This window comes from Camelina sativa, chromosome 2 (assembly GCF_030686135.1).
Source record: "Camelina sativa cultivar CO46 ecotype springtype chromosome 2, ASM3068613v1".
In the NCBI taxonomy this organism is placed as follows: domain Eukaryota; kingdom Viridiplantae; phylum Streptophyta; class Magnoliopsida; order Brassicales; family Brassicaceae; genus Camelina; species Camelina sativa.
Window position 1 is genome coordinate 22248697 of NC_141881.1, and position 16938 is coordinate 22265634.

The 16938-nt window shown below is 35.4% G+C and overlaps 5 protein-coding genes across 14 annotated transcripts; 2 read left to right on the plus strand and 3 right to left on the minus strand.

Annotated features, from left to right (window-relative positions):
- Positions 1-4621: 4621 nt before the first annotated feature.
- Positions 4622-6473, minus strand: LOC104728403 (ubiquitin-conjugating enzyme E2 10). Of its 2 annotated transcripts, none has more exons than XM_010447384.2 (5): positions 6151-6473; positions 5952-6034; positions 5542-5669; positions 5318-5422; positions 4622-5010 (listed from the first exon to the last, which is right to left on the minus strand). In XM_010447384.2, exons 2-5 carry the CDS (start codon positions 6019-6021, stop codon positions 4867-4869), a joined length of 447 nt encoding a protein of 148 aa, XP_010445686.1. In that variant the 5' UTR covers positions 6022-6034; positions 6151-6473; the 3' UTR covers positions 4622-4866. The 2 variants fall into 2 exon arrangements, with proteins under 2 accessions (XP_010445686.1, XP_087343510.1); XM_087487384.1 differs by having other exon boundaries at positions 5952-6063; positions 6151-6362.
- A 193-nt stretch (positions 6474-6666) lies between these two features.
- LOC104728411 (uncharacterized) lies at positions 6667-10925 on the plus strand. Of its 6 annotated transcripts, none has more exons than XR_015581676.1 (6): positions 6667-6969; positions 7148-7466; positions 7984-8042; positions 8137-8287; positions 8480-10345; positions 10478-10925. XR_015581676.1 is itself a non-coding variant. In XM_010447391.2 (4 exons), the coding sequence occupies exons 1-4, from the start codon at positions 6738-6740 to the stop codon at positions 8166-8168; spliced, it is 642 nt and encodes a 213-aa protein (XP_010445693.1). In that variant the 5' UTR covers positions 6667-6737; the 3' UTR covers positions 8169-8384. The 6 variants fall into 6 exon arrangements, 1 of the variants encoding a protein (XP_010445693.1); XR_015581673.1 differs by having other exon boundaries at positions 8480-8857; positions 9921-10759; XR_015581672.1 differs by having other exon boundaries at positions 8480-10925.
- Positions 8365-10524, minus strand: LOC104728421 (putative inactive receptor kinase At5g53320). Its single transcript, XM_010447400.2, has 2 exons — positions 9333-10524; positions 8365-9195 (listed from the first exon to the last, which is right to left on the minus strand). The coding sequence occupies exons 1-2, from the start codon at positions 10522-10524 to the stop codon at positions 8570-8572; spliced, it is 1818 nt and encodes a 605-aa protein (XP_010445702.1). The 3' UTR covers positions 8365-8569.
- A 718-nt stretch (positions 10926-11643) lies between the features above and the next one.
- On the plus strand, positions 11644-13360 carry LOC104728440 (uncharacterized). The gene is made up of 5 exons (XM_010447417.2): positions 11644-11984; positions 12067-12119; positions 12212-12385; positions 12707-12796; positions 12999-13360. The coding sequence occupies exons 1-5, from the start codon at positions 11762-11764 to the stop codon at positions 13131-13133; spliced, it is 675 nt and encodes a 224-aa protein (XP_010445719.1). The 5' UTR covers positions 11644-11761; the 3' UTR covers positions 13134-13360.
- Positions 13294-16372, minus strand: LOC104728428 (hydroxyproline O-galactosyltransferase HPGT1). 4 transcript variants are annotated; one of them, XM_010447408.3, is made up of 12 exons: positions 15773-16372; positions 15629-15692; positions 15449-15498; positions 15172-15365; positions 15013-15076; positions 14838-14910; positions 14609-14732; positions 14156-14243; positions 13995-14045; positions 13829-13900; positions 13580-13692; positions 13294-13491 (listed from the first exon to the last, which is right to left on the minus strand). In XM_010447408.3, exons 1-12 carry the CDS (start codon positions 15871-15873, stop codon positions 13469-13471), a joined length of 1017 nt encoding a protein of 338 aa, XP_010445710.1. In that variant the 5' UTR covers positions 15874-16372; the 3' UTR covers positions 13294-13468. The 4 variants fall into 4 exon arrangements, with proteins under 4 accessions (XP_010445710.1, XP_010445712.1, XP_087343525.1 ...); XM_010447410.3 differs by having other exon boundaries at positions 13294-13488; positions 15773-16338; XM_087487399.1 differs by having other exon boundaries at positions 13294-13488; positions 15172-15358; positions 15773-16336.
- Positions 16373-16938: the final 566 nt, after the last annotated feature.

A 16938-nucleotide genomic window follows, 5' to 3' on the forward strand; every position in this document is an offset into this window, starting at 1 on the left:
CACAGTTAATTATGGCTAAATAACCCGAAACACGACGGAAAGAGATAAAATCATAGCGTCATAATAACAAACTCGAAAATAGGACACGGATGACGGATGAAATGGAGATAACCCTGATCCCCGTTACCAACATCGCCATTATTGTCTTGTAACTCAAAAGGGGTTCTATGCACTTCATCTACCCCACCACCTGTCAAAAGCATGGTGTGTGAAGACCAACGTTCAGAATAAGGATCCAATGTGAATGCCTCACATTCAGCATCGCTTGCTTTGAATATTGTATGCTCTCCTGAGGGGTAGCTATCGTAGCTACGAAACCAGACGACAGTCACAGCCATTGGGTACCCCTCCATTGCTTGTCTTTCAAGCAAATCATTCCAATCCTCAGGAGTATAGTCCTCATCAGACACAACGCTCATTGAAGATAATTTGTGCAGAATCCCCGGTGTAGATCTGATACCATAAACTGTAAGAGCTTTATGAGCTTGATATAAAGAGCTTGATTATTTGTACAGAATCTCCCGTGTACTTTTATGCCTTTCTCTAACTTACTAATAATTATTACTGTAACTTCTAACACAGCTCCCGTAATAAAGCATCATTATCGTATGTATAAGCTTCATTATATTAGTTGATTATCTTAATTTATCTTCGTGGATATACAATCACATATTCTTCTTTTCAGGTGACTCTATGAAAAGTATGATATATACATACAACTAATATATATTCGATAAAAGTTCTGATATATATCAAATATATATAGGTGTCATTTGGTATGAAAAATGGAAGTATTACATATACTTAAATTAATCATCAATAATTAGGTCATGATTTTTTAAAATTTTCATTATCTTAAGATTAGTAATTTTAATGTGTAAATACTAATATATTTTTTACATGAATTGAGTATAATATTTAGTTATAATTATTCTTCTTCTCTTTCATATTTCAGTTTTTTTGAGTTTTTTATGAAGATTAAAAATATAATTTCCAACAAAAATATAATATTAGATGCAACTGAATTTATTTATTTAGTTTTAATTATAAACTATAAAGGTAAACTAAGATATAAAAATTATAAAATCTCTGAAGAGAAAAAAAATAAATGAAAAACCTTAATAATTTGAAGTGGAGATAATAATATGATCGACCCATGTGAATTTAGATCAAAAAGATAATTATTTTGAGTGGAAACTGAACATAATTATTTTAGATGTCTCTTATACCACTAGAAAATATCGAGAATAATACTTTGGAATGTCTAAAAGGGCATCAAGCATGAAATTAACCGTAAAACACTATTAATTAGAACAGTACTGTATCACAGTCACAGCTTAGTAGTAACTACAATATTTTGTTGACTTGACAGAGTCACTCCATACTCCATAATAGTTACACGTGCGACAACTTCGCATATCTCTCCACTGACGGTTTCGATTCTGCCACGTCTGATCTTCTGACATAGCAGAACCATGGGATCATAATCTAAATTCTAAACTAAAGCATTGGTCATTCACTTATACCAGGAGCCGAATCCGAAATATGATGATATCATTGAGTTCCAAATTTCTAATGATCTAACTAAGAAATTGGGTACTAGAAAATCTACATGAATCAGTAACTAATTTAGCAATGAAAAAAAAAAAAAAAAAAAAAAAAAAAATTAGCAATGCACTATTGCACTAGCGTCTGATTATGAGCATAAACCTTGTATAGGACCTCATAAGTAAATGCATAAATAAAATCGCTGTTTTTTTTTTTTTATTTTTTTTTTTTTCTCTTTTTGGGGGTTTTATTAATTTTATTGTCATATTTATCCGCACAACAAAAAAAATACTTAAAAAATTATTTTTCAACAGCAAGATTTTCATTTGTGTGGGAAAGTTGTTAGATCACTATGGAATTGGTGAATCAATTCATTAAATTTGTATTCGCTGATTTTGAAAAAGCCCTAATAATAGGAGAATTATTGTTAAATCATCATCTTTTGTTTGCCTTTAAACATGCTAGCCACATAATAAACTTAAGCTATATAATATTGAAAGTGATAATTTGACTATAATTTCTCCGGGAAACTGTTCTAACAATCTTTAACGCGAGATTTGGCTAAAACGTTTTGACTTTTATAGCTTTATATCGACATAACGGTATATAACAATTTAATAATCTATAGACTATTAATTTATTATCGGTTACAAATTTCCATGATATCATTTTCAATATAGAAAATTATCATATTAAAATCAAGTTCATGTAATTTTTTCATTAGACATAAGTATATATATGCACGATAACATGTTTTACAAAATGTTCTCGTACGTGTGCTGATTCTTTGCCGGTGTTAGCATAATTTGAGTGATTAAAAATGAGACACCAACGTAGCCAATAGAAAAATATGAGTAACAATTTTAAAACAGTTTCTTATTTTCTTTCATAACGGTTCTTTTATTTCGACATGTAACCTTCAACAAGTAACTTAACTAATGCATTGATTAACATTAATTAACCGTCATTAATGGCATTTACTAGTGGAGGCCACCAAGCTTACGATTCTGTGTTTCACTAGAAACAAAAAGGGAGATTAGTGTGAGAAGTACTGTCTTAAATCTCATCAGGCTGTTATGTTCTTCTTTTCAGACTTAATTATGATTAAACCAAATTTTTAACATGGTTATTTTAATAAAACCTGGTTTTCAGGACCATGCTCTTCTGGGCACGACCTCTCGTTCTTAACATAAAGAACTGTTTTTAATTTCTAAGTTATGGAGACTTTGGACATAGATTTATCATTAGTCTAATCACTGACACGTGTAGTTGTCATTCTTATATATAATATTATTTTGTATATCAAATAAAAGGTTTTGCATGTTCGCAACAATTAAATAATCTTATACAAAATTCGATTGTCATACAGAATTGTAAAAAAAAAAAAAAAAAAACTTATGGTTAGATTCTTTACAAAACGTAATTTATTGTAAGTGATACATCTTCGAAGTTGTCGTGTAAGAGACTCGATTTTAGCCTTTTTTCTTAAAAGCTGATTTTAAAACTATTATATGTATTTGGTACAAAAAAGAAATTTTACGGTGTGGGTTGATAATTAATTTTAAAACATTTTATTCCAGCACAAAACTAATCACTAGTGGGAATTAAACAGTACAAGATGTTTTTTTCTTTTGGTTCCTTCGAGTGACATTGTAAGAATTTTTGAAAACGGAATGGTGAGTATATTATTTTATTACTATGAAGTATACTTAGCAAATGAAGAATTATTAAGTAAAGACAAAATTATTCAATGCAACTGTGATGAAACCTCAAGGGGAAGAAAGACCTTATGTGGTTCTGCTATTACCCATGTGGCTGCGAGTGGTCCATCATACGTCAAAATGAGACTTGCAAAAGAAAATAATAAAAATCAAAGTTTTGAGATAGTGCTTGAGTAGTGGAAACAATAAAAACCAGTTTACGTATAGACCTCGAAGGAAGCCTCGGTAAGCCCAACTGAAAACATATATATAAAACGTATTGGTGATTCAAGAGAAATAAACGTAAACTAACAAAAGAAAAAGAACAAGCAAATTTACAAAGCTTTTACAAATTAAAAAAGCTTACCCTAACAAAAATAGAAAACAAGCAAATTACAAAGGTTCCAAAGACATTGTGCCAAAGCTGAAAAAAGCTTATCTTTTAACGAAAAGAACAATGTTAACTTTGGGGGGAGTTTTGCTAAAATAGTACATTTCGATAATTTAGGTTGTTTAAATAGCTTTTTCTTAACTTTTTTTTTTATTAAGTAAAGTAATTTACATATATGTTTATAAATTACATTTATATTGACATATATGTTTTGTTCACATGCGACTTTTCTTTTTAAATGGTGAGTACCGTTTCATCATGAGTTCGTAATGATGGCAAACAGAAGAACCTTGTTGAAATTTTCAAAATTTATGAAAGATTCTAAAATTATCTGATTTGATATAACAAATTTCTGGAAACGTTCACATATGTTTAAAGTTTTTAGAAATTTTTTTTTTTTTAAAGAAAATTTTGCATGCATAAAGCATATTAAATTAAATTTTACAAAAAATATTACAAAATTAAAAAACAATCTTTAATATATTTGATCGGATACGTCTATATTAATCAGAAAAAGTTCATGTAGGTGAGGAGATGAGGATCTCGACCAGCACTTTAGAAGAGGACAACCCCACTCGGAGTCTAGATTTTGGATAGCAAGGGTTCTATTCTTGACAATCCAAATAACCTTTTCCAAGATTCCGGTTTGGAGCAAAGGTCAATCAATTACATGTTATTTAATAATGTTAATACTGTTAACTCTTTACATGAGTAAAATGGATTGTGAAGTACCAGTATTGTTGTTGCATCACCATTTGAATTCGAACAAATGCTGTTAATGGGGGTTATAAACAACAGAATATATTGTTAGACTGTGAACAACTGCGCAGTGCAAGTTAGGATGTGTAAAACATCTTCACCAAAGAGAGTAGAAAATATACACTTTGAGCTACTAATGAATTCATCAGAAGATCACAGCCATGTACGCACTGCAAATTTGACGCCTATGTATGATAGTCAAATAAATTGAACAAATCGTAACTCATCACACAACAGAAACATAATTTCACCACAAGACGAAACACCAGAAGATTTCAGATTCTAGTTTCACAAAGATGGATGTTTTTTCTTTTTGGCTTTGTTTAAAACAGGACCCAGTTGATTGGGTCCTGTCTTCAGAAAGTTAAAAGGACACAGGAGAGAGATGTCTATTGAATCATTCATACATAGAAAATTAAGGCAGATTTTTTCATAAAGAGATAATTTAGTAGGTGGGATTTTCCTTTTTCAGCCCATGGCATACTTCTGAGTCCAGCTCCGTGCAGTTGACTCGTACTTGTTCTTGTCAGTCTTGTACATATGAGCTATCTCGGGAACCAAAGGATCATCCGGGTTTGGATCAGTCAACAAAGAACAGATCGATAACAGCACCTGTTCATTGCAAAAGTAAGTATTTAGAAATCTACACAACCCTTTTTAATCATCAAATGAGTCTTAGCTTAATGACTTGACGCAGCAAAAACCTCAATGCAATCACTTCTAATGGGAAAAGATGAGCAAAAGAGAACCAGATAATTGAAAACAAGCATTTTTCAACTACATGAGTCAAAGCTTAATGAAGAAAGAACAATGTTATTCACTTCAAATGGGAATAGAGCAGTGAAAACAAGTTTGATATGAGCAGATTATTATTTACTGCGGGTCGAGGTTGTTCACAGAAAGCAAGACAAAACCGAACCTTGGAAATGGTGAGTGCAGGACTCCACTGCTCCTTCAAGATGTCGAGGCAAATGCTACCGTTGCTATTAATGTTGGGATGGAACACCTTGGTCCTAAAGGCCACCTAGATTTCATCAAACCATACAAAGAACAATGAGACAAGGACACAACCACAACAAAGAACAAAAAAAAACACATAAACCAGACTTTAATAGCAGCAATTCTGAAAACATTTGGAATCACCTTAGGAGGCTTGAAAGGGTAATCCGGAGGGAAATGGATGGTTACAAGGAAAACACCTCCAGCGTATGGACTCTCTGAAGGACCCATTATCGTTGCCTGCCAATGAAACATGTCTTCAGCAACTGGACCTGTAACCAAAAACAAAACAAAAAACTCAACATCATCCCTATACAAACAAAGAAGAGATCAGGCTTATCTTCACACGTATGACACACACAGATCCCAGAAATTCACAAAATGAAAACGAGTCTAGAGGCTCAGAATCATAAGATCTAACATGAAACGAGATAATACCGACTACTTAGCTAGAGATCGGTACAAAACAACACAAATCCAAACGATTCCAAGCATAAGAACAAAAAAAAAACCCGATCTATGAACACCAGCTCAGATAAAGACGAAAGAGGTACCTGCGCTACATGATGTAGGTGGATCCTTCTGGAGATCCTTCAATTCCTTCAAGATCCGCTTCGACGCCATATCCAAACAAAACCTAAAAAAAATTCCAGAAAAACAAAGATTCTAAACGGATCAGAGAAGCTACTACAAATCCGTGAGAATTATAAAACGATATAGATCTAAAAACGCTACAGGAGATAAAAAAAAAACCTTATGAGATATTTCGCGTAATCGGACTGGCGAGCTTTTCGCCTTTTTCTTCTCGTATTAGGGAGAAGAAGAACCAAAGACTTTGGGGAAGAAAGAGAATCCAAAAAAAAAAAAAAAGAGATGGTGGTGGACGCTTGAGGAGGAGGAGAATAATAATTCTCTGTGCTCACGTCCACGATATATAATTTCTTTTGACTAGTTGGGGGGGACTCAGCTTTAAAACGACGCGGCCCTTCTTATAAAAAAATGATAACATCAAGTGGCATGCGAAACGTCGTCGTTTGGAATAAAGTCATATTAAACGGCTGAGATCTTATCTTTAAAAATTCAAAGAGAAACAAATCAAGTGGCATTTCAAAAAATCTAACGGCTGAGATCTTATCTTTAAATTTTGAAATCAAAGTGGCATCGAAACGCGTCGTTGCGGTAAAAGTCAGATAATCTAACGGTTGAGATCTTATCTTTTGATTTACACGAATCGTTTGAAGCCACGTCGTCTCTCTCTCTCTCTTTCTCTCACTTTGGAGATTTCTCAAGGAAGAATCTGAAGTGAACCGATTCCGAGTCATCGTCGCCGTGAGTGAGGGATGGACCGGTCTAAGGTACAAAGGCGACCGAAGTACGATGGCGATGAATCTCCGCCGCCTGATTTTGATGGCGGAGATGAAGATCATGGTGCGGGTGAGGTAGACGGAGGAGATCAGACGCCTTTCGCTGGTGGTAAAGTAAGGAGGAAAGCTTCTCGCTTTAGAGAGCATCGTGGTGATTATCTCCACGTCTCTACGCGTCCTGGATTGATGCGGATTCTAGAGAAACAAGGTTCGGTTAATTTGATCAATTCAGCTGGTGAAAATTTCAGAATCTAGTCGGATCTAGTCGATTGTATTGTGATTCTTATATGATTGTTGTTTTGATTGCTAGTGGTTGGCTTTTCACCTTGAAGTTGCAATGTGGTTTGTGTATTGATGTTGAGAAGGTGATTATGATTTTGTTATAGGTGATACGCCGATTCTATTTGCTGATAAAGTTTTGAAGTTCACTGGCTCGGGGAAGATGAAGAGGCGTATTTTTATCCTCACTGACTTTGCTATCTATCTAATTGATCCTGAGACTGAAGCTATGACCAGGAGAATAGCTCTGGCAGCAGTAGAGAAGATGTGTTTGAGCAAATTGAGTGATAACTTCTTTGCTATCATTATTCCCACGGAGTATGATCTCTTCATGGCCAGTACTCGAAAGACTGAACTTGTTCAGGTTATGGTAGATGTGACTAAAAGTGCATCTGACTATGAACTTGAAGTGCTTCTTTCTAACAGGTAACTGGATCCCATTTTTTTTGTTGTCCCTCTGTTCTTTAATATTTAACCTGATTTTATTTGTCTCATTTCCTGATATTTTAGCTCTTCTCTTTCTGAGAACAACTGATGTGGGTCGTTAGAGACTTAGTGAGCTTTCTTACTTATGTGACTTGGCTATTAGTGGTGACACCAGAAGATCCACTTTTATGGAACAAAATAAAGATTGAACACTCTTAGGGGATAACTACTGAAGTTAGTACTTCAAATTATACATGATTACAACTTAAACCTCTAGTTAGAGCTGAAAACTTTAACAGGTTAGCCAAGGGTAATTTTAAATATTGTTAGATGACAGATTCTAGTTTTGATATAAACATTTTAAAATGGATATCACAATAATAGTCTGTAAAAACATTTTGTATATCTCTCATATAGAAAAGGTCAGTATTTTATTATTGTTTCCCCTTCTGTTCATCCTCCTTCTGTGCAGTTTGTGTTTTACGCTGATACTTGTTTCCCCTTCTGTTCATTCCAGATTTGAGTACAATGCTTCTGCCTCATTAGTAAAGGAAGTTTCTTTTGAGGAATCTGAAGGTTTGAATGACTAATATTATGAAGTTTGTTTCTGAATCCATCTAAGTTATGTGCATGTGTTCTTTGCTCATCAAGCACTACTACTCCTTTTCAGGGGGTATCAAGACCAAATTTAAGTGGAAGTGACTATATCTCTACTTTCCTCGCTGTTCATAAACTTGGGAGGGACCACTAGCAAGACCTGTTTCGACTTTCGAATGTGAATGGATTCTTTCCTGTTACTACTAAAAGCTGAAATCAGGGCGGTATGTGTTGTTTATTATATTTTGTTTCGTCTTGTTTTCTGTTCTTCCCTAGAAAGAACTATGTACGCTTTTTATATGAAAAAGTTTGTTATTTAAATTAATGTGTGAATTGAGTTCGTTTTCTGGCCTTTTTTTTGAGAGTGACTGATCAATATATACATCATTCACTAACCCCTTTTTTTGTTAAACTAGGTAAGCTTTATGCCCTTTTTCATAGACTGAACTGAAAAAATGAAATCCTTTTCTGAACAAATACATAAAAGGTAAGATGAATAGTCTTTCTCACAGTATATACGGCGATCCTGATAGACTTCCAATTGGAGTTGTTGTTGCGCCTGTGGAAACCTCTGATCTGTATCCGCTCGCTAGTTTTTCTGGTCTTATTTCTTCCACCATCCTCACTACCTCAATCATATTTGGTCTCTTTTCTGGTAATCGCGCTGTGCATACCATACCAACCTGCAGCATCTCCACCATCTCTTCTTCTACTTGGGTACACCTCAGTAGCTCCTCATCAAACACCTCTCCGGTCCATTCTTCTCTAACTACGGAGTTCACCCACCTCACCAGGTTTGCTACTTCTGATTTCCCTGTTAGTACCTCGAATATCAAAATCCCGAAACTATACACATCCGACGGTTGGGTCCCCTTTCTTGTGTCCGTTATCTCTGGTGCACGATAACCTACTGTATGTCGGGGTAGAGAATGCATCAGTGTGGCCATTCCTGCTCCAGAGATACATCCATATCCTTTTGCGTTGAGGAAAATGTTTGAGGATTTTATGTTCCCGTGGACTAGTTTGCCTCCGCTTTGTGAGTGAATATGAGCTACTCCTCTTGCTGTTCCATACACCATATTCAGTCTAGTTTCCCATTCTAGAGGTTTCCGTTCCCTAAGACCTCTCTGACCTGAAGAGTCAAACACATATTGATGCACACTTAGACTAACTTAGTTATGTAAGATATATGCTAAGGGATACTCATACATTAGACTAACTTAGCCACCTATGGTTTACTAAATTCAAATAGTGACATTATCAACGTACCGTGTAGTAAAGTTGAAAGACTTCCATGTTCGTAGTAATCATAAACCACAAGCTTCTCATCCTTAGAGTAGAAATATCCTCTTAAAGTGGCAACATTCTCATGCTTGATGTTGCCAATATTTTCGATTTGCTGCTCGAATTCCCGCTGAGTCACACTAACTTCCTTGATCCTTTTCACAACAATGGTCGCAGAGTCCTCAAGATCGACCTTGTAGGTTGTCCCGAATGGACCCTTCCCTAAAACTTCAGCAGAAGCTCTCAACAAGTCTTCCAAGTCAAAGACAAGATTCTTCCCTTCGAAAAACACAATCTTGTTATCTCCTTCACCCACGTTTGGATCTGAATCCTTCCTCCTCTTGCTAGGTTTTTCCTTTGTAGATCTTCTTTGCTCTTCTCTATTATGGATGATTACCAATAAGATAGCAAGCAGAGCTAGTATCGCAAAGCATGAGCTTAATGCTATGCCAAGAATTGCATGATTGTGATGTTTCATGTGTTTCCTTATTGATGAATGAACAGGCACCAGCTTTTTGGAGGAAACTTTGTTTCCGACAAATGCTGATAGTGGAAATCTCTGCAATGACTCAGGTATGGTTCCTGTCAGATTGTTGTGAGCTAAGTCGAGCAGCTTCAGACCCGGAATATGGAGATTAGGTACCTCACCTGAAAACTTGTTATTCGCAAGATTCAGAGAGCGTAATCCAGTTAGCTTCTCAACCGAAGATGGAATACTACCATCAAACCGATTATTAGAGAGATCAAGAACTTGTAGATGCTCCCAAGAAGAGAAAACAGAAGGCAAAGGACCAGAAAACTCGTTGGAGTCGAGTTTAAGCTCGGTCAAGTTCTTCAAAGCATGTAAACTTGGAGGAAAAGGTCCAGAGATGTTGTTAGAACTGAGAATGAGAGAACGAAGATTTGTTAACCTGGCTATGGTGCTTAACTCGATATGCCCCCGTAGACCCGTGGCTGCTAAATGAAGTGCAACGACACTGGAACGATCGGAGTTGCAGGTAACACCGGCCCATTCGGTACAGATAGAAAGTTTTGGTGACCAGTTGAGTGAATGAGAGTGATTGACGTTGTTCACAAACTGTAGAAGAGCGTGTTTATCTTCTTTGATCGTCTCTGCTTCTATGTTACAGATGTTGAACATTACTCCGACGAGTATCAAAACAACTTGAGTCTTCATTTTCCCGGAAAATATTCAGTGTTTGTTGTTCTTTGGGTGGAGAAGAACAAAAAAACTGGTTTAAGGGTAAAGTGGCGTTTATAATAATGGATGAAGACGAAGATAGTTAAGATATATAATAAGTTTACAATTATTGACTTTTGAGGTGTAATAAGATAAATAAACAATAGGTGTAATTTTTATTTAATCTGTGTAGTATACTATTATATAACGAGAGTGGGTTGCTTTAGGTTAATGTTAGGTTCGGCGAGTTGTTGACTTGATGCCTAACAACTCTGTTTTTGTTTTTGTTTTGTTTGCTGAGAAAATCACGGTGAAAGGAACTCAAAATATTCAAACTTTTGTTACTTTTTTTGGTTTGGAGTTTTCCACATTATATTTCAACCTTTGAACAATTGATTTTGGTGGTGTAACCTAAGTCGTGTTTTTTTAACAGTTGAAATTAGAAAAAGAGAGTCTCATGGTTCATGCTAATTCTCTAGTCTCTCTCTTTATTCACCCACCCCCCACACACAAACTCGAGAATAGAATCTTTGGACAATGAGATCAGAGGAAAGAGACATATCCGAAGTCAAAAAATAAATAATCGTTGAGTATGTTTAAAATTTTAGAAATTTGAACGATATACATAGCTTGTGTTTTTTGGTTTAGGATGGAATGGATTCTATCATAAGTTTCTAAGAGACAACAGAAAAAGTGATTTTATGGGCTTAATGATTGATTTTTGGAACTTGTATTGTATCCTCTTCTCAAGACTAAAAATGATACAGTATTAAAAAAAAAACTACACCCAAATATGGTCGGTTACAATGTATACACACATGACATCCCAACTAAGAGAATACATAGCTAAACATCACCTCCATTAAATCAATCACTATGCACCAAAACATTGACTCAGATCGGATCAATCCAAATATTAAACCTAGACATTTAATCTAATGATTTGTGTAGAAGAACATTGTTGTGTAATCAATAAATCATTCATAATTTCATATACAAGAGGTTACATTGTTGAGCTAATATGAAGTAAAACTTTAATGGGCTTTAGTAGGCCCGGTAAACGAAAGTCAACGAAAAACAAGATTAAGTCAAAATCAAGGTAAGGATAAACAAATCCTCATATCCAAACAGATCTCATCACCCTTTCAAGACTTCTTTCTTCTTCTTCATCGCCTAATTAATTGATGCTTCGCTCTGCATAGATCCTTTCAAACTTGGTAGAAAACACACAACAATGGACTACGATTACAGAAACAAATCTGGACCATCGTACCCTCGACCCATGTACGGAACACCTTCCTCAGCATCATCTCCTTCTCCAGCATCTAACCATCCTATTTACGCACCTTCTGGATACCCTAAGATCGGTCAACAAATCGGTCACGGCCAACAACAATTTTTCCCTCCGCCGGAGAGAAACCCTTCGTTTCAGCATAACTCTTCTCCTTCAACCTCATGTAAAAGTCTCGTTCTGATCTCTAATTTTAGGTTTTACGAACGCATTTGATTTTGATTTTGTTGATTTTGTGGTTTTGGTAGCTGGATTAGGAATCAAGGTGAATTTGAAGCCTGAGTATCGGATTACTCCACCGGTATGAATGATCATGTTTGAATTTGCCACTGTTTTGATCTTTAAACTCTGTGATTGTATAATCATGAAGTAGTTTATACAAATTTGTTGCAGCCTCAGTTGTTGCCTCGAGTCGGAGATATTCATCGGAGTAGTTTTCAGTTCGATTTCGGTTTAGAGAGGAAAGTTCTTGCGGAAGCGGAGAAAGATAATCCAGATTGGAGTAAATTCGGAACTGAGAATCCACCACCACCGGCCAAGTTTCCAGAACCATCACCGTCTTCAGTGGTAAGGCTCTCTTTCAAATTCTATGGTAGGTTTATAAGAGTTGGGTTAATGGCAACAAAGTGTAGTAGTATCAGTGTGTTCTCTAGTACGAGCAAGTTTGAATCATCATTGGGAACAAAAATGGAAGTTTTGTAGAGTTACTCTGAGGTGATTAATGGCACCAATGTATAGTATCAATGTGAGGTAGAGGAAGAACAAGTGTGGATCATTTGTGGATGTAACTAGCAGAGTAGATTTGTTTTTGCATTACAGTGTATGATCCTTGGATTTACTTTAGCTCTATCTGCATTTGTTATTGTTAATAAGGGATTCCTAATGCAGGGTGTAGATCCGGTAGTGATGAAATATGCTGGGCTCAACCGAGAAGCTGTTAACATAGCTGTTGCAAACTATGGTGATAATCCCACAAAGGTGCTTTTATCTTATTTCCTCCTACACTTTCTATTCTTGTATTTTTGCTAACTGAGCTACACCGTGGTTACAGCGATCAAATATACTTTTTAAGTCCATAGTTTAAAACCGTGATCAATTGTGGATCTTTGGATTGCCACATCTTGCTTCTTCATTCTTTTCCCCCAAAGGAGAAGCTAATCACAGGTTTAACACGTTTCAGGTTCAAGAATTTGCAAATGGGTTCACAGCAATACGGGAGATGGGTTTTCCAACAAACTCTGTTGCAGACGCTCTCTTCATGTTTGAGAACGACACTGAAAAGGCATTGGCACATTTGCTACATGGTTCTTCCTGATTTGGCGTTCTACTTTTTCTTATTCTATATAGTTTATATAAGTAAACTTCAAATTTGATAACACAAAGGTTGACAAAGTATAGGTATTTGGTTTTACTTGTGTAAAAAATGGATGATTTGTGGTTTTACTTTGGTTTAATTTGGTCGATGAGAATATATGTTTACCACTTCCAAAACCTAGACTTTGTATAATGCAATGACCAATAAAATGGTAAGTTTAGAATACAGAGAGAAAATTGTGTAATTAGCCATTTTCATACAAATATCATTTGTGTTTTCTTTCTCTATAATCATCAAAGAGCAAAGCCTCACACTTGGATTTGTCTTTGGTTCTACTACACTCCTGCGCATATAGCTTCTGAAACGTATGGAAATAATTTACATACATGTCAAACAATATGATGAAATTATACAAGTTTATAAGCAGTAGAATCTAAGTTATATACCTGAGGACCACGCAGAACAGCAGAACTTTCCTTCATCTACATGTTTAACATCAAGACCCACGAACCATGAACCCGTGCTGACATCATCGTGAGCATACGAATGAAGAATGTCTCTGTCACCAATCCATTCATCATCATCATACATAAGAAAGAACGCAAAAACTCAGTTTCAATCTATATCTCTGTTTGCGTGAACATTTGAAAAATATGTGTCCTCATCACGTGTAACTGAGAGTTGAAAAGACTGACCTATTGATTGATACAAATCTAGCCAATGCATGCGTTATAACATACATCTCCCCATAAGCATGGCGGAAGTATCTGCAAGATAAATGAAACAAGAACAGGTGGTTCCTACTCATATGGAAGAAATGAATCTAGTCAATCCATTGCTATGAATATTTTTAGAACTTACGCTTTCTTGTCACCAAATTTCCACCACTCTGGTTCATACCATTTGTGGTTCCTGCCAGAAAAGCAAAATTTATGTCAAGACTTTAAGATTACATCAGACTGAAAAATATCCTGACGGTCCTAATTGTCCTAATGGTGCTGGGGTTTTAAGCATAAACTCACGGTTCTGAGAAAACTTCGCCTGATTTCATGCAACCGATGTAAGCCCGTGGGTTTTCCAGATGTGCTGCAAGTGTACTTCCGAGAGCATCTGCATCGGAATAATTACATTCATAGTACATAATCATGTCAGCAAAATGCTTACATGGAAACTCTTTGACCTTAGAACAATCACAACAGAGGGAATAAAAGACCTTAAAGGTGGCATGAAAAAATATTGCAAAAACATCCTCCACTGTATTTCACAGCCTAATAATAATTCTAACTGTGTAACTTCTCAATTTCACCACTAACCACCATACCTAGGGATTTTGCGTCTTTCTAAAGAGTGTAAAGCTTTTGGAACCCCAAGAAGAATGACATAGACAATCAACTATCGATATTTCCAATCACCCCAAGCAACACAAACAACGAAAAAGGCTTCGGCTGTAAAATACTCTTTTAGTACTAACTTACCTATATTTACATAGATATTGTCGATGGCCTTTGCATAAAACTGTGCATCCCACCTATCTGCTGCATAGGAAAAGAACAGTTTTACCTTCTTAGAAGCTTCCTCAGGTGCCTCAACTACATTATCCTGAAAACAGATAAATGGTCAAGCTCTCAATTGTAACACAGGTGAGCTGGTAAATGAATGCTTGAGGAAATAATATAGAGAGAGAGAGAGTCAGTAAACACATACGAGAATAATGAAGTCATCAGTTTGACTATTTTCAGTATCAATGCTCTTGTCCATGCTGTCCCCTTTATTTGCACTAAATAACACAAAAACAACATTTCAAAACAAGATTCCAGTACCGCATAAATCATCATCAAAAGCATAAGATAAATCAACGAGTGGTAAACCAAATCCAAACCTTCTTCCAATAACAAATCGTGCAATCACACCCTTTTCACTTTCAAGTTTTTTAAGTGATGCACCTGCAATAAAAGGACAATGCTAAGCTAACAACATCTGGAAAATAACAGACTGGTACATCTTACAAAAAAACATGGAGAAGGAGAAGAAACCTTACCCGTACCCATCCAAGCTTGACGGACAGCATCCCTCTTCTTCTTGTTACCCAAACTCGTCATTATACCGATAACCACTAATGGTCTTTTCTTGGTTTCAGTTCCATCAGTAAGTTTGGGACTTTTCGAAACAAAACCTTCTTGCCTTGCTGCACTTAGTTCCATCTCAAGACCTGCTAGCGTTTTCTTCTGTTCCCTAGAAAGAAAAACATGTGTTCAACAAGTTCCATGTATACAATTCAAATGAAACCAAATCCCACAAAAGTACCATAATTTTACCTGCAAGCTATGATCTTCAAAGTATCATCAACTGAAATAGCAGATTTACCCTAAAACCAATATAAAAAAAAAGAACAGTAATAATAATAAGCATTCAAGTACATTACACACCAAACAAAGATTCCAAGGACATAAATACTCACTGCTGTCAAAAAAGTGACATCCAAATACAATACTAACCTGTCCTGTTACTCTGTCGAGCTCCTTGATTAGATGAACCCTAGTTTGAGATTCTTGCCATAAACTAGAAGCAATTAAACAAACAAGACAAGAATCAAGGGAATGCAATTTGTTAAGAGATGGGATAAAAAATGCAGAACTAACCGGCCAGCTACATAGAAAGAAGCAAAAGTTGCAAACATGGATAGCAAAAGCGAAGATATCCTCGAACTCGATAATCTTATACTCGATCCTTTCCTCGCCATTTTGATTGAAACAGATCCACCAAAATCAGATCTCTCTCTCAATCAAATTCACCCTGACGCAAATGCTTCTTCACTATATTAATCACTAAATCAAATCTCCAGATATGGAAGTTTCTGCTGGATCCACTGATTCGGTCGTTACTCAATTAGGATTGTGTGTCGTTGGATCTGCTATACCGGTGGACGATTCATTCACCGGCGGAACACTGAACCGGAGATCACTGACTTCGGTTTATGATTGTGGATCTTCCGATGAGAAAATTGGAATATTAATCTGAGAGATAAGAGAGAGAGAGTGCCGTTGAGATTTTAGTAAAAAAAAAGTTATTAGTTTTAGGGAATGTGGAATGTGGTGTAATCTAATTACTAGAATCTACTTATCTCTTAATTACTTTCAGATCAATATTTACCAAACCTAGTCTCTCTAATAGGGGATTAGGGAACTATAAATCTCTTTTTCTTTTCTTCTATGCATGATGAATCAGCAGCATTTATATATTTTGAGCATAATTAGCCCTTAAATTAAATATATCTTTCCCTTCTAAAAATTTAAAATTGAATTTTATTGTTTTATTAGTCATAATTATCTATTGATTTTGATATTTTCAGAGAATTATTTCAAAACAATATCTTACGTGCATCTCTACAAGCAAACCTCAAATCCTCAACAATGAAATTTTTATGTATTACCTCAATATTGAGGTTTCATTTTTTATTTTACATGTTAGTCCTTACAATTATATAAAGATTTCTTAACTCATTTTACTAAGTCCTTTTTTTTAAATCACATTAGTCTCAAGACTCCCAACAATTATATATCTTATAAATATAAATAATTTTTTCACATCCGACAAATGAATACATCAAAATTTTGTTTTTTACCAGACATCTATCATTTCAATATGCATTGGCTATTATATATAATACTAGTGTTCGATCCACACATACGTACGGGTTAATTTCAAAAACTAAGTTTGATAATCGATTTATAATATATCACATACGTCTAGGGTTATGTTTTTTTTTGGTGCATCTCCTGCATTTTAGTAAAAAAAGAAAACTAAA

Bases quoted from the DNA above. Each gene is read 5' to 3' on its own strand.
- LOC104728403 (XM_010447384.2), bottom strand. From the start codon at position 6,021: ATGGCGTCGAAGCGGATCTTGAAGGAATTGAAGGATCTCCAGAAGGAT. The intron at 5,670-5,951 runs GTACCTCTTTCG...TTTTGGTTACAG, and splicing joins ACCTACATCATGTAGCGCAG to GTCCAGTTGCTGAAGACATG. The intron at 5,423-5,541 runs GTGATTCCAAAT...GATGAAATCTAG, and splicing joins ACCCTTTCAAGCCTCCTAAG to GTGGCCTTTAGGACCAAGGT.
- LOC104728421 (XM_010447400.2), bottom strand. From the start codon at position 10,524: ATGAAGACTCAAGTTGTTTTGATACTCGTCGGAGTAATGTTCAACATC. The intron at 9,196-9,332 runs GTACGTTGATAA...TTGACTCTTCAG, and splicing joins TCTTTCAACTTTACTACACG to GTCAGAGAGGTCTTAGGGAA.
- LOC104728411 (XM_010447391.2), top strand. From the start codon at position 6,738: ATGGACCGGTCTAAGGTACAAAGGCGACCGAAGTACGATGGCGATGAA. The intron at 6,970-7,147 runs GTTCGGTTAATT...ATTTTGTTATAG, and splicing joins GCGGATTCTAGAGAAACAAG to GTGATACGCCGATTCTATTT. The intron at 7,467-7,983 runs GTAACTGGATCC...TGTTCATTCCAG, and splicing joins GAAGTGCTTCTTTCTAACAG to ATTTGAGTACAATGCTTCTG.
- LOC104728440 (XM_010447417.2), top strand. From the start codon at position 11,762: ATGGACTACGATTACAGAAACAAATCTGGACCATCGTACCCTCGACCC. The intron at 11,985-12,066 runs GTAAAAGTCTCG...TGGTTTTGGTAG, and splicing joins CTCTTCTCCTTCAACCTCAT to CTGGATTAGGAATCAAGGTG. The intron at 12,797-12,998 runs GTGCTTTTATCT...AACACGTTTCAG, and splicing joins ATGGTGATAATCCCACAAAG to GTTCAAGAATTTGCAAATGG.
- LOC104728428 (XM_010447408.3), bottom strand. From the start codon at position 15,873: ATGGCGAGGAAAGGATCGAGTATAAGATTATCGAGTTCGAGGATATCT. The intron at 15,499-15,628 runs GTTAGTATTGTA...TATTGGTTTTAG, and splicing joins TCGACAGAGTAACAGGACAG to GGTAAATCTGCTATTTCAGT. The intron at 14,911-15,012 runs GTTTGGATTTGG...TGTGTTATTTAG, and splicing joins CGATTTGTTATTGGAAGAAG to TGCAAATAAAGGGGACAGCA.